We start from the raw sequence: 14,590 nt of genomic DNA, 5'->3' as shown, positions 1-14,590 counted from the left end.
TCGAGCGTTTACTTTGTTGATTAATTGCGGTTGCGGTTAGTCACGCGCGACAGTTAGTTCAAGTTCAAAAGCCACGACAGAGTGGCCGAATTAAAGTGGTTGGGAATTCATTCGTTTGACGAAAAGTGGTAAGCCAGTTTTGTCAGCATTGTGGCTTCGCGATTAATGGTGTCCCACTACTGTCCACTTTCCTCTACGTTTCTCTCGGTGTTTTTCTGTTTGTTCCGAGTCACGCGTAAATGGATATAAGTGGAACGTGAATGAAGCAAATTTATTCTGGGACTTTCTTGGGGTTTCTGATTGAAATGTCGAGGTCCTTGAATTAAATGAATCGCCGAAACAATTACTTAATCCATCCTCTACGCTCCTCAATTTCAATAGCGTCAATCACTCCATATCACATTGCTCTTTCCGCCAAGTAATTGTTCGTCGTGCATACATTTTCAAAAAAATCACGTGAATAATATTAGCTAAAAAAGACATGGATCGTGCGGTGTAGGTGTTCTAATCGGAACAACTTCGATGCTCGATCTTCTTCACTAGAATCCTTCATTTTTATATTACTCGGCTAACGCAAAGTAACGATCGTAGAGCACTTGCAAAGAGTACCGGATTAAAAGAATGTTGAAAATTAATCAGTATTACAGGAATCAAGTGCTCTTTGGGTGCCAATTATGCGGGGTCATATTCAAAACGGCCCTTAATTAGCATCTAAAGAGCATTTAATTATGCTGTACCTCTCGAACGGTTTTCTCGACGTGGCTCTACTAATATTATCTACGTCTCAAAGCCCTTGTCGCAGAAAGCCGCGCTTTTACAAAAGGTGGATAGAAAACACGGACTTTGGTTCAATTTCGTATTGCGAATTCGTTGCACTGGAAACGAAAACATTCTTACAAAAGTACGATAAAATCGGTTTCTTGGCTGACTGATACTGGCGACAAATGAAGCTCTAGGTATGCACAGATCAGAAACAAAGTTCGAAGCACTGCACGACGTAGACAACAATCTGCATCCACAGCTGTACCTGCATTATTTGCATTTCTTTGAGCTTTTTCTACGTTTTCTCCATGTGTTACCATCTCTCCGACTCAAACCTTTCTCCGCAAGCTTTGAGCAAGGGTTTTGTGCTCGGTACCCTGCAGGGTTGGTTGAATCGAGTAAGTACAGTATAGGCGGTATACACAGTCTTGCGGCCGATGCCAGGAAATTTCCTCTCCCAGATGCTATTTAGCTGGAATTTATCGTTTAATTTAATTCCCGTAGCCTAATGCTCGCGGCTTAACGACGGGTTTACGAAACCGACAAACTCCAGAGCAAAGGGTCGAGTTGAGAGCAGAAAGCGTCTGTTTCGGAGAATGGCAATCGACTCCGCTTTCTGTACTGTAATTATATTCTCCTCAAAATTTTCCGCACAGTCGTCTTACAATTAGACCCCCCCAAATCAGGCTACCTAGTTTTGTCCTACCATCAATCGCTTTACAAAGCGCAGTGAACTCCTGTATGGAAATCCCTGAAAATCCATCGAAGCAATTCTGTTGAAAACCAGATATTGCCCAAGTATTATGAGCCGGCTCTGGCGTAATATTGCTGCAGGTTCACCAGCCTTCTATTATCTGGTAAACGGTGTGTTAAAATTGTTTCGATGCTAACAATAAGGAAACTCACGCTCCATTCGAGCTCCGGTCAACAAATTCTGTTCTTCACAATCAAGTTATATGAACTACTAAATTCCCTTTATCTGAGACCGTTATCGGTACTTCGTAGCTTGAGAAGACTGGCTACCGTAGATTGAAAATATTACCGCAGAAGCTCGCTGCTTGGCTCAGACTCTATGCGATTCTAAAGAATATAGACTTCATTATTCCTGAACTCCATTCTCGCCTTTTATGCACACCGTTGCATTCACCCTCTTATGCGAAAGCATAAGATCTGAATTTTTCATTGATGTATAACCCATGCGCTATGCTTTGACGCTCAACAACTTTCTCCAGTTCTCAATCCACCAGGACAAGTTAGACATCGCAATGCTTTTGTGTAACATATTTATTAAGATTCATACAAGTACTTAATTGTTGCTATTTTAGCGAATAATTTGGATTTATTTATGGTTACTCATCACCAGTTTAAAGCTTGGTCTGTACAGAATACAACAACGATTGAAGTCTGGTACACGAACACTGCTGGTTTCGGTAAGCTGAATTTAACGAGATAGGAATTACAATAAGCACTCCGTTGATAAGCATCTGTGTTGGTGGATTGCCAAAAAAGAATCCCTTTCATGATGTTTATCCGTGTTCTACGCATGTTCATACGATATTACACTCGGAACATTTGTGATCTGGCAACCGATGCATGCCATATGCGGCATAAGTTATGTGGTGATGAAATATATGATAATAATAATAACAACAATAACAATAATAACAATAATAATAATAATAATATGTTTTACGAGAATAATTTACTGTTCATTTTTTCGCGTATTCAGTGTTTTCGGCTTACACAACCACACAATATATCAAAGGAAAACGATTTCTTCTCGTATCAACGAACAAACTAGCAATTTTCACAGTTAAACAAATGATCTTTGGCATGGACATCACATGGGATACAATAGCGTCATCACGATAAGCGATTATTTGTAGCGGATGATACACAAATGTATCGTGGAATTATGACACACAGAAGTATGAGTAATACAGTTTATGGCTAGTTTGTTGGCGTAACTGGTCCAAACTCGTAAACAGTGTATTTTGGATCGAATGATGAAGCGATTTCTTCGTCACTATCTCCGTCGGTATCCTCGCCCGGTGATTCGTCCTTTTCACGTTTCGATGCTTTGTAATTTTCGCATTTTTCGAAGGTGGACTTCGCTGCAACAGATTTTCATATAACAGTAACAGTTGTGTTTTCCTAGTAATTGAAAAAATATATATTATATATGTCGGTACTGAATCTATGATATGACAGGTGTTGAAAAATTGTTTAAAAGTGTTTTCTGAACAGCAAATTGAAGTATTAAAATCCTGGCTATAGCCAAACTGGTGAAAGGCTTTGTGTTGGCGCATCAGAGAGCGTCCATTATACGTCGACATCGACAGGAGTCGAATAATTGCAAACACACGAGCGTCATAATTGCGTCTAAATCAGGCTCGTGGTTGCTTGCGAACAAGGAAGCCCTTCAATTCTGAAACTCACGTAAACTCGAGGAATATTCCTCTATTTCCGTCGGAAACACAAAGGTCTCTTGTTGGGACTCCGGCTGATTTGGAGCGGATGGTAAAGGCGAAGTTACACCCTCGAAACCCACAGCAGATGTCGACACAGTGTGCTGTGGCACTTGGTAAGTGAGGAGCGGTATAGTACCAATTATAATATCCATTCTGACCTTGAGATTTTTATTATACCACCCTTCGACCCTAGCCTCAACCTGCAACAACGTCAGTTAATTCAAAGAGCAACGGACCGTTACCTTTTGAAGAGAAGTCGTGGACCAGAGACGATTTTGTTTTAGCTCGTGCTCGGTGGATATTTTCTTACAAACGTTTGGCTCCAACCTTTAGCTTGTAGTCGACTTCGATGATTTTACAATGTTGCAGGCCGGAAGGTGGAAGCGAGGGTAACTTTAGGTTAATCAGAACCAAATCTTGACCCTCGTCGACGTTCGCTTCGAAATCCGTTATCACTTCTTTTCGGGTCCGGGAATCTCCCAACGCATGAAACGTAACTAACTGTAAAAATTTGGGCATGTACAAAAACGTGTTACTTGCAGTAGTTGCGCGATCAGGCATCGCTGAGTTGAAATTTATACAACTGCAACGCTATCGCGTGATACAATTACCTTCGTAGTCTGGCTAACCAGAGGATTTGTGACATTTGAAATTGCCTAGTCGGATCTGATATATTGCAATAATAAAGTTTACCATTTTTCCGATGTTATTCTCAGTGAAACTTTTATAAAGGTGCAGAGGAGTTTTCATTTGACTTTCAATTCTGTCGTTTTTTTTTTACAATGACCCTACGGCAGCGTCAAAGTTATGATTAATTCAGCAGAACTCACTTTTTTCAGCACCACTCTTAACTTTTCAACGTCAACGCCTGACATATTATTCAGCTTTGCTTTAATTGGTATATTTTGTCCCGGTACGTAGCCACGAACGGGAAGCGAAACGGACATATAGAGAGGCTCCGAGTGACCCCAAAACGTTTTGTGATTTTCCTCGTTTATCGGCTCCTACGGAGAAAATCAAGGGGGATGATTAGGAAAATTTCTTGAAATAGAATATCTAAGAAATGGGATGATGCCACGATCGTTTATTGTCGAGGAAACGAAGAGGCACTCCACGTGAATTCTCATCTCACCGACGAAAGTGGTTCGCGGTTAAGATCAAGGATCGGTACGACGGTGAACGGAACTTTAAGGACGTGGTCAAACTTCCAGGGCCGATCAATGACTGCTTTGACTGTGTAGCGAACACGCCCGTACAAGCTTTCGAAGCTGCCGGGAATATTTGTCGGTAGCATCCAGGTGAATGGAAACACGTGACTTCCTTCGGGTATTTCAAATTCTCTTTCGCCGTCTGAAAGGGGGTTGTGGTTGAAAGAAAACTTAATAGATTATAGAGTTACGTGAAAAATAGGCTAAAATTCTTTTAGCTATACTGCGCTGCTGCGTACGGACTTACCTCCGCAAATAATACACTTTATGTCCATGTAAGTTTCGTTTGCTTTGCGTATTTGGTTTCCCCCCTCGGGTTTCCACCGCACCTTGGCCTCGCCCTTGTACCTAACTTCAATCCCTGTTGAAACAAGAAGGAAGAAAATAGCCGAACGAATGAGATTATCTCAATGTCCCGTCATTTTATTGAGATGATTCGTTACCTCGAACCTTTTTCGGCGAGTCCACGTCTATGTAAACATTGCCGGAAATTGGACAACCGGCGTAATAAATTCCGTACGGATTATCCAGGATGATCTCGAATCTCGACAGGCCCATACTTCCCCAAGACTTTGAGTCTGAAAACTTTCAAAAGCAGGGAATTAGATACTTAACATGAAAGACGTGTAACCATTTTTTTTCAAATTAAGAGGGTTAAGCTGATTCGAATATCAATATGAATGCCATCGAAACTGGATGCGAGAGCTTTGAGGCGACTAGTATTCTGATTGCCATTTATACTTCGAAGCAAAAGGGTTTGGTGTGATAATCCCCGCGGCTTCATCCATCGATGAAGTCGTCGCGCACGCTCCGAGAATTTCAACGAGAAATCAGCACCGAGGAAAGCTTGAGACTTTCTTCTATGGATATGTACTTTACGCAACCGCCAGCCGATGACTTATCGATACGGGATTTTAAACCTGTCGTGGAAATAGTGTACACCATATACCAGTCAGGCTTTTACGACTGGCACATTCGTTCGAATTGAACTTCTTGAGTTGCGAAAGGATTGCTTTATGCTTTGCTATAAATCGTTCTTCCGTGCTGATTGACGGTGAAATGATTTACCAATTCCATCAACCTACACAAACATTTGCTATGCACTTTGTATGATTTTTTTACACCTCATCGTCGTTTTGACTTTCCACGATTTAACCAAAACCAAATTTCCTCATTCGACCATTTATCGTATCACTCAAGAACGCACTGTGCATGCTTATACCCAAGACGCGTCTATACGTGTCACAAATTCTACACACCTTGAGACACTGTTACAGTAGATATGAAAAACGAAAAGAAATATACAGATTTTCTCCACTAGACTTTACTGCAGAACGGCATTCCCTCGACCAGTTGTGACAGTTCGCCCTGAGCTCGGATACTGATCCTTCGGAGCAAACTCTCGCGCCGTCGGCCGCCAATACTTTCGTCTAGACTCAGAGACGCCTTGGCGTCCTCGAGCGTCGGATGTCGGGCGTCGATGGACGCCGTACCAGAACTAACCATAATCAACCAGACCCACGAAGATCCTGCAGGGTAATATGACGCCGGTGAGAGAATCACAATCATCCTCGAAATGCCGCGTATCGTGCGATCGATTTTGTACCGTCGCACGTTTCGTGAACCGCGCTTAAACTGCGTGCCGAAGAACGACGTGACGAGGAGATATCATCGTGTGTCTGCGCAACGCGGAGGTAATTCATCATAAACAACCATACAACCTTCGGGTGATTATTACCGATGTAATTGTAATACACGTACATCGTATATTACTGTCTGCGAGTTTACGTCTTTGTAACAGAGTATAATACTTACCGGCTTTTGTAGAGAGGTTCAACCGGGGAACGTGGCGCATACTTCGCATCTCGGGCATGTACGCGATGCTAAAGAGGGCTGTTTGTGTTGGGTAAAACCAGCGTTAATTGAGTATACATTAGCATGGCAGCTTCAACTACGATATATTTACCCTGTAGCCTGGAGCCTGTAAGGGCTGATGCGTGTGAACTCTATCCCTATTTGGCTAGAATACTTACTATATGGCCCGTAATCCAAATGCGTATCTCTGTCACCGCGCGTATAAACCAATTGGATTGATTATAACCGCTATTTAACGATGTATCGCATTATGTTAATTATACAGGCTCGGCTTGGGAGTTGTGTGGCAAAGATTTACCTGTCCGTCACAGATCATTATCAGGTTTTGAAGCTTTGCTGTATAATATCATGGGCTATTGATTACATATACGAATGTTTTTCATTCCACGCACTAATCAGGATTTGCAATAGCAGATTTAGTCCTTATTATTTACAAGATATTCCACATAATACGTAGCCGCTAAAAGTACTGTGTAATTTTAGTGGCCTTTGATCAACATTATATGGTGTTTATTTTTCAAGTTATACATGGATCAAAATTCTACAGTACCCAATCAAATATCTATTTCGTGGTAAATGTAATTGAAAACAGTTTCGGGTTAATTGATGCTGACAATGAGTCAAAACTATTACAATCAAGAATATTTTTACCCAGAAATAACTCTTCAGATTAACGATCGCTTCGTCAAAGATCATTGTCATTTAATACATAGATTACGTTGTGAAAATTCGAGTGAAGCTTTTGGCTTTAATGTAGGTTGCCTTATAAAATAACTAAGTTTTACTATTGTAAGTATAATTTCTGCATCAAATCAAATCTCATATAGATATTTCTTGAACAGAAAGAAGTAACAAATCCAGTTTCGCATCAAACGCCATGCGGGGACTTGACAACTTTTGGTGATGAATGGTTGGTAGAAATCGCGGGCGAACCGATTGTGGAAGAAAGTGTCGCGTCACGTGAAGCCTTCCTTTCTTTTAGCCTCTGAGGTCGGTTGAAATCGTATACATGTATAGAGGTATTTTATGTATATGAGGCTCTCGGCCCACTTGGAGTTTTTCCTATCCGAGGTACACATGTTACTGTGGTGGTTACCTGAGAGCAAGACTGTAGACGTCTGACAAGAAGAAGAGGACGTGTCGAGGGAGGTCAGCGCGTGACAAACGAGGCTGCTTGTCTGAGCTTTCTACGTTGAGATAACGAGCCCTCTTTCCGGGTTGAGCCGTGATGCCGTAACAGCCACCAAAATTACGTGCCTTAAACACATATTCCAGAGCTCTCTATCCCTCCCTCCTCTAGTTCTGAATTGAAGACTGTAATTATTATAATTGCTGTCTCAGTTACACCGTGGATTTGTTCACAACCGAGTGACAACGTAGCGTCGTTAGCTTCTATTATACTTGGAACTCGAATGTTGTTCACCAGAGTCATTATTATAGTTACAGAACTTGGACGAGGTGCTTCGCAAATTGATAAAATTTTTACTCACGCAATTTTTTCTCACCCACCATTTACGCAGGCTGAAGCGACATACGAGATGAATTTTCTTCTTCCTTTTCCGTGCTTGCTGAAATTGAAACCCGACATTTCGCTGATGTATACCCTATAGCTTATGCGTGTAAAACTTGAGAATACCCTTGGCATAAGTATTGAGTTATCATCCACTTCAAAAAGTTACCAACTCGCCTGAAAAAGAAACACGTGTCTCTCGTTTTTACCGGAAGATCGTCAAACGAATAAACGTACTTGAGTGGGCCAAGAATTCGTATGAAATACAGTGGAAAATATAGTTTGGAGGAAGGATGAAATGTAAAAAGCCAGAGAAATAAATGAAATTCTTTCCGAATATTCTGGTGGAATTTCAAATCACTCTTCGAGGTTGTAACGGTCACCACGACGATCCGTTCGAAAATCGACAAGTTCGAGGGTCTTTGAAAAGAAGGAACGTCTTATATGCGGATCGGGACCGTTGTGCATATCAGTGTCCGGAGTAAGGCGACCCGGCCTTCCAGCCGACTGGAATGGGCTCGGGGACAAAAAAGCAATCAACCCTTGGTTTAGCCAGGAACTTTCCGCCGTCCTGGACCTAAAGTCCCACTATAACTTACTTACTACTACCGGCCTTTTTTTGTCCGTCGAAGCTTTTCCCTCTCTCTTGTCTCGCTATCGAACTCCATCACATCGACTCTATGGATAAAGCTTGCCTACTCGAGCATGAAACGAAACGGGTCAGACAAGAAGTCCTCTCCTCCCCGCGCGCATACTTCTCAAAAATTACCCGTCTTTCGGCTTGTCCGAAAGTCCGACCGATCGTTTCTCGCTTCGCTAAAACGTTACTCGTCCTTAGAAAGCACTGCAAGCCTGATTTGAACGAGATTTGTTTGTTTAATTCCGGAACAGGGGGACCCTGCTGCCATGCTTGCTCATTAAAACGCCCATACATCAACGAACTAATTGCCCAGGAACGTTCGAACGCTTGATGACGCTGATGCTGGCGAATCGAGCTATAAGCCGCTTTTCGGAAAAAAGCCGGATTCAGTGGCCTGTGCACCGGAAATTCTTTATTCCAGGTTATAGATGGACCAAAATGAATAAGAACGTGAGAAGGAAATTACGGGAATGCAACGGATAATAGGCAAGTGAATACGAAAACGATATCTGTATATAATCTTAGATTCCTGTGTATTTACCAGAAAGAGGCAGCTCGTGATTACGTTTTGAAAAACTCGATATATTGATGCGAAAAAGGAGAACCCACTTGATTGATGAAATAACTTTGGAAGTGGTGGCTGACAGGAAATGTCAAAGTTTTAGACGTAATGCAATATATATCCACTACCTTTCATTATCGGCTTATCTAACGAGCTCCAAAATCATGTTGGAAGATTTTGTGCGAAAAATTTCTAATTTTGCTGACGGCTATCATTTCGGATATCTGTCAAACAATGTGGATTCTGTAAGTGGGGCACAAATTTCATGCTTGTCGCCTTTGCACGAATGGTGATCAATTCTATAATGTGCGTTACGTTTGATTATTTTATTTTTGCCTCACGTGAGTGCGCAACAATTACGATACTTTACGAGTAGTAATTGATACCTCTGCGATTAGTATCGACGTTTGTTTCTTGACAAACCAGGTTACAGCTGTAAGATTGTTAACGGTTTATAAGGTTTAATAATCCAAAACGTTCCAATTACGAGAAGTTTGCAGTAATTATAGCGAATGCATGCTCGATCCGAGTATAACATAATATTACAAATTCGTGCACGATATTACGAATGACACGAGGGTGGAGGTATGGATTTGTTCACGGTGCAACGGATAGTGAAATTGAAACGTTAATATGCGCGATATTCCTGCGTGGCGTACACAGCGTTATTACACGCTGTATATTTTGGGATTCTGTACGACATTCGTGCGTCTTTGTACGAGTAATTTGATATCGTGTACGATGACACATTCGTGGTACGTCTGGTTAGGATCTTTGGTCGAGGCGCTATCCCCGAAAGAAATCTTACGGAGGTGAAACGTCGCCAGCGTTATACCCGGTATATCATGTGTCTCGCCGAATGTCGTTTTATTCGCGAATAAGATACAGAGTAAGTTGGTACAGAAGGGTGAAGCTCTCAGTCACAGTTTAACCAGACGTGGTGAAACGTGCGGCGCTAGCTTTTACAAGATTACGGTTGAAACGTTGAAATTTGGAGGAAAAAACACAAGAAAATAAACATTCATATGCCGCGTGCCTCTAGTCATCGGTAACCTCTGCGCCCTCGGTAAATTTACATTTCCTTAGATACGGCTGTCTCTGCTTGGCGTAAGGAAGGAGGGAAAAAAATCACGAAGAAGAAGTAGAACACCAAGTGGGAGAAAAAGAAAAAAGGAAAAGAACAAAAATATCTGTGTACACACACACACACACACACACACATATATGTATACCCGCACAGATATATGCATACGGAATAAAAAGTTCCCGGTGAAGGATGGAAATGGCAGGGATGAGGGGTGGTTTGTCCAACACGTTCCTCTAAAGCACGAGCTTCTCGACCCTTTTCAATTTAAGACACGCGATAGGCTGTACCGCACCTACGTGTTACACCCGTCGCTAGATCCTTTGTGTTTTACCCCCATTTACGATAATGAAATCTAGGTTCCACTTCGTGTCGACACTGAAAAGCTCTTGATTTCACGTACAATTCCACTCAGACCCGCGTCTTTTCTCACCACCTTGCCAGTTATCGTTGATACGACGCGACGCTGCCTAGGTCTGACCAGTGCACCACACACACCGCGTGTCATTGTTGCCACAGTCTTCGAAAGTGCTACCCGCGTCACGCAGCGAAATAACTGCAGGGGGCAACCGGAGTTGTGGTCATGTGTCAAAATGCTCCTTTGTTTCACCTCTGTACATACACGGCTAGAAACACCGTCCACAGAACTACGCAATTCTCGTCTTTAATCAGCCCCCTCCCCGTTATGCATTCAAATTTCATCAAGGTGCAGACAGCGGCGCAACAAACCCAAAGCAAGTAGAACCGGGCGTATCAACGGACTCCGCGTTATTCGCCCACCCTCGTTTTCCACAGTATTGTATTACTGTCGCCAGAGTATCTCAGCGACGTAATTAATTTTTGCTTCATTACTCGCGGCGGCGACTTGGACCAACGGCAGTTCGTGGTGCACAAGGCGCGTTATACGAGAGTGTAGTTGTACGGTTGAACGTATTGTGCTTCCACGGATCGGGGAAAAGCTTTGCCGGACAACGAGTCACCCACGCAATCACGTTATTTTTAGCTTTTCTTGCTATCGCAATTAGTCTCTAGATGATATTTTTCTCGCTATAAGGAACCTGGCCGAGTCTAAAATTAGAAATCGTGTGAAGTTGGCATCAAGAGAGAGCTAATATTATTCCGCACTTAGTTCTTCCGGGCTGCAGGGCAAGGTTCGAGTCCAGAGTTTGCAGGATGGTGCAGAAAATTGCCGCGTCGCAAGTTGAAACGACTGAAGGGAATCTCGATCGTCGAACTCGGAACATTTCGGAGTTTCCCCGGAGCTTCAATAATCCTCTTCAGTCTCTCATCGATTGTGCCACTTTTCTACTTCCTTGTTCTGATTTTTTCTTTTCTTTTTCCCCTGCGTACTCGTATTTTAGGGTGCAAACACAATTCTCGCACATTATTTTTACCTCGGTACGCTTCAGACTCGTACATTATATACGTGCTTTCTTATAAATTCATTCGCCTATTCAATTTACCGGGCCACTCACTGAGTGACGACGTTGCGTTTAAGCGTGCCGACAACATCTGTGGGAAAGCAGTTTATTCTGTCTCACATTTCACCCGGGATCACGACTCAACGTCTCCGCTTCCTGGGACGCCGCTAGCGGTATCGTGTTCTCAGCACCGCAGCTTTTGAATCCGAGGGCTCGTGCGCACTTTTGTGACAGCAGATTTGTTCTCTTATTTTTAGAAAATTATACCAATCCCCGGGGATAAGAGCCGCGACTTCCAGGGCCGGCCGCGTGGTGCGAGTGTCCGCCTCAATTTCCCCTCGTTTCCAAAATATTTCGCTAATAACGCGTGTCCTCAAATCTACGTATGTAATTTTTTTTTTGCATCTATCGTTCGCTTTAATGCCACGGGCTTTGATTTCCCTCGCATGCTTGTCCGGTTTACGATCGAGTGATTAACAAACCCGCTGCATAACGTCGTTTCGGTCACGGTTAATCCGAATTATATTATATCTGTACACCGGGGAGTAAGGCTAATTTTTTCTGCGGTTTACAGCCGAGTCATTAGCGCGGTATGTCAATGTCGGTAGATTCACGCTACCATGGAATGCTGGCCGCGATGTCGATGATAATTTCGCGGTATTCCATTGACCGGAAGCGAGTGGAGAGAAGCTGGGATTTTGGACGCTGTTGACCAATTCGGCACCCCGCCAGCCCAGAAAAAATCCGGAATACGACAGTTGGAGGAATTCCGGCAGTAGGATGATAGTCGTACGTATACCTTCTACGACGCGTCTTGACGTGATCTCGTCTCACGACAATTTCCAACTTTCCAAGCATCACGGACTTCCCCATAAATTACGCTCCTGTCAGAGAGCTCGCTACCGTTGAATTTATTCCCGGATTATCGTGGGGCTCCAGTCGCCCTGTCAACTTCCCCTCGACGTATATTAAAATTCGCCCAAAGAGGCGATAAAAATAAAATTCAAATTTAAAGGGGTTGCCCGTCGTCGCCTCAGCTATCCCGCTTTCAATTTGTGTGCTATTAACGCCACTCTCTCGACTATCTTATTGAACCTGGAGGTGCTACGGGATATTGATTGTTGGCATTGTTCCGGCTGTTTATTATCCTTTTGCCGCTATTATTAGCGCCGTGGATATTCTACCGACCATCCGATCGATGCAGGCCGTTTGGCATATGGATTATCGGCTGAGTTATGCACTCGTACAGGTATTATCGGTGAATAATAATAATAATAGTAATGATAATGGAATTTTGGTCCGCCAGCTTGGAGCTGCGCGTAACCGGAGGATTTTTTTATCAATCATCCAATTCGTATCGTTTCTTTGTGTAATGCGCTATGGTCCACCAACGATCGATTAGATGATTAAAAAAGCAATTAACAAGGTATCATAACAACAATTTTTGTCATTACGAAGTATAATAAATTAGTAAAAAGACAAGAAGTGAGGGAGAGAAGACAACGAAAAGTGGGTGCGAAAATCAGAGAGGAAGAGGGACGAGATGGATCAAGGGTTGATTTTAAAAAGCAATGCAAAGAACGGGTTGATTAACATCGAATAACAGGGAAGTTTCCGTTCGTATTAAGTCAGACCTGCCTTGTCATGCTTAATTAATTATTTATCATTGGTCATCAAGTTTCACGGTACCACCGTTAATATTCCTCTAAATGTCTGACAAATCTTAACCGTCACGCTCACGTTTGCGTATTTTGTTCTATCCAGGTTGACGTCAGCCACAATCTCGAATACTTATTTTTTCAACGACGTTGCAGACAATTCTGTAACACAGGCAAGTTCTTAAATTCAACTTCTTTTTCTTCTTTTCCCAAAAAGTTACCCTCGGACATTTATCTCATCATCTTTCACGACGAAATACCGTAGCTGTAGTATTCAGGGTAAGAGAATTTTATCAACACCGGCAGTACATCACGTTTTGGGAACGACAAGACCCACTCTACTAAATTGGGGATTGATTGAGTGGCTCAAATTTAAACCTTTACTGATCTACTGCGGATGAACCAAGAAGTTGCTGTATCAACTGTTCCTCCGTTAAACTACAAGCACTTGAAAGTTACTAGTAGAAAGTGTGTTTTTTTAAATCTGATTAGCTGCACGCTCGCTTCTTGCCGGAAAATACTCAATATTATCGTGATTATTTCTGTCTGAACTTGGTCTAAATTCAAATTATCAAGGGAAAGAAAGAAATGAAAAGTCAACGTAATCCGCCAATCCTCTAAACAATCGTCGCGGTATAACCCTGGAAGAAAAGCAACGCATGAATCGTGTGGCAAAGAAACTGGGGGAAACGGGAAAGAAAAGAGAAAAAAAATACCAAAAACGAGGAAAAAGATTTTCGTCGAATCGCCGAGGCCGCTGAATAAATCACCGTGTACTCAGTGATCCTGTTGTTGTTTTTACATCAATTTTTACTGCTCAGTCTCTCGGATTTACGAGCTGTTTATAATTCGGCGTTTAAACCGCCAGCGCAACGTCTGACCATTACCCGAGCGTTACTACTGCGTTGCAGGTTACCTACAGTCAGCGTTTCGCTTTTGCACGTGATTCAGCCAACTGTCAGACTTTAGGACCACAATTCAGGAGATTCAGTTGCCGCAGCGAGGCAAGGATTTTGCCGCAGGAAGTCCTCCAGGTCTTTGAATATATTACGCAGGTATATTTACGCCGTTAAGCGCTTAGACGGGCCGGGATTTCCCGCTGCAAACGCTCGCGAACGTCGGGAAATCTTATAAACGAATAATATACACACAGCGGCTGTGAGTCGTTCCTGTCTCACTTTGCACCTCGTCCTTTTAGTTCACGTTCCAAAGCAAGTGAATCCCCGCGCATCGCTCTGCAGAAATTACGCTCCCAGAAACATCAGCCGGGTCTGGTGCGGTCTGTACAAACACTCCTTTTACCCGGTGGAAAATCGCACGAAAGGTATAAATTCAAACCTATAAAAAGCAACGGAGGTAGACATTCCTGAAAGGATACGGATATTCACCACCACGTATG

General features: G+C 42.8%; 1 protein-coding gene across 3 annotated transcripts in view; it reads right to left on the bottom strand.

The window, feature by feature from the left end:
• Positions 1–2,031: 2,031 nt before the first annotated feature.
• LOC124306717 (arrestin domain-containing protein 17-like) overlaps positions 2,032–14,590 on the bottom strand; it is a 123,672-nt gene continuing 111,113 nt past the window's right edge. For 2 of the 3 annotated variants that reach the window (XM_046767650.1, XM_046767651.1), the window contains 7 exons: positions 4,885–5,019; positions 4,689–4,802; positions 4,366–4,583; positions 4,064–4,237; positions 3,561–3,734; positions 3,202–3,433; positions 2,032–2,876 (listed from right to left, as the gene is read on the bottom strand). In XM_046767650.1, the coding sequence (XP_046623606.1) occupies positions 2,713–2,876; positions 3,202–3,433; positions 3,561–3,734; positions 4,064–4,237; positions 4,366–4,583; positions 4,689–4,802; positions 4,885–5,019 (1,211 nt within the window). In that variant the 3' untranslated portion in view covers positions 2,032–2,712. Of the gene's footprint in view, positions 2,877–3,201; positions 3,434–3,560; positions 3,735–4,063; positions 4,238–4,365; positions 4,584–4,688; positions 4,803–4,884; positions 5,027–14,590 lie in introns of all 3 variants that reach the window. The other variant, XM_046767652.1, reaches the window with a different exon arrangement.

The sequence above is a fragment of the Neodiprion virginianus genome, chromosome 6 (assembly GCF_021901495.1).
Source record: "Neodiprion virginianus isolate iyNeoVirg1 chromosome 6, iyNeoVirg1.1, whole genome shotgun sequence".
Taxonomy (NCBI): domain Eukaryota; kingdom Metazoa; phylum Arthropoda; class Insecta; order Hymenoptera; family Diprionidae; genus Neodiprion; species Neodiprion virginianus.
This window is presented reverse-complemented; position numbering and strand designations above follow the sequence as displayed.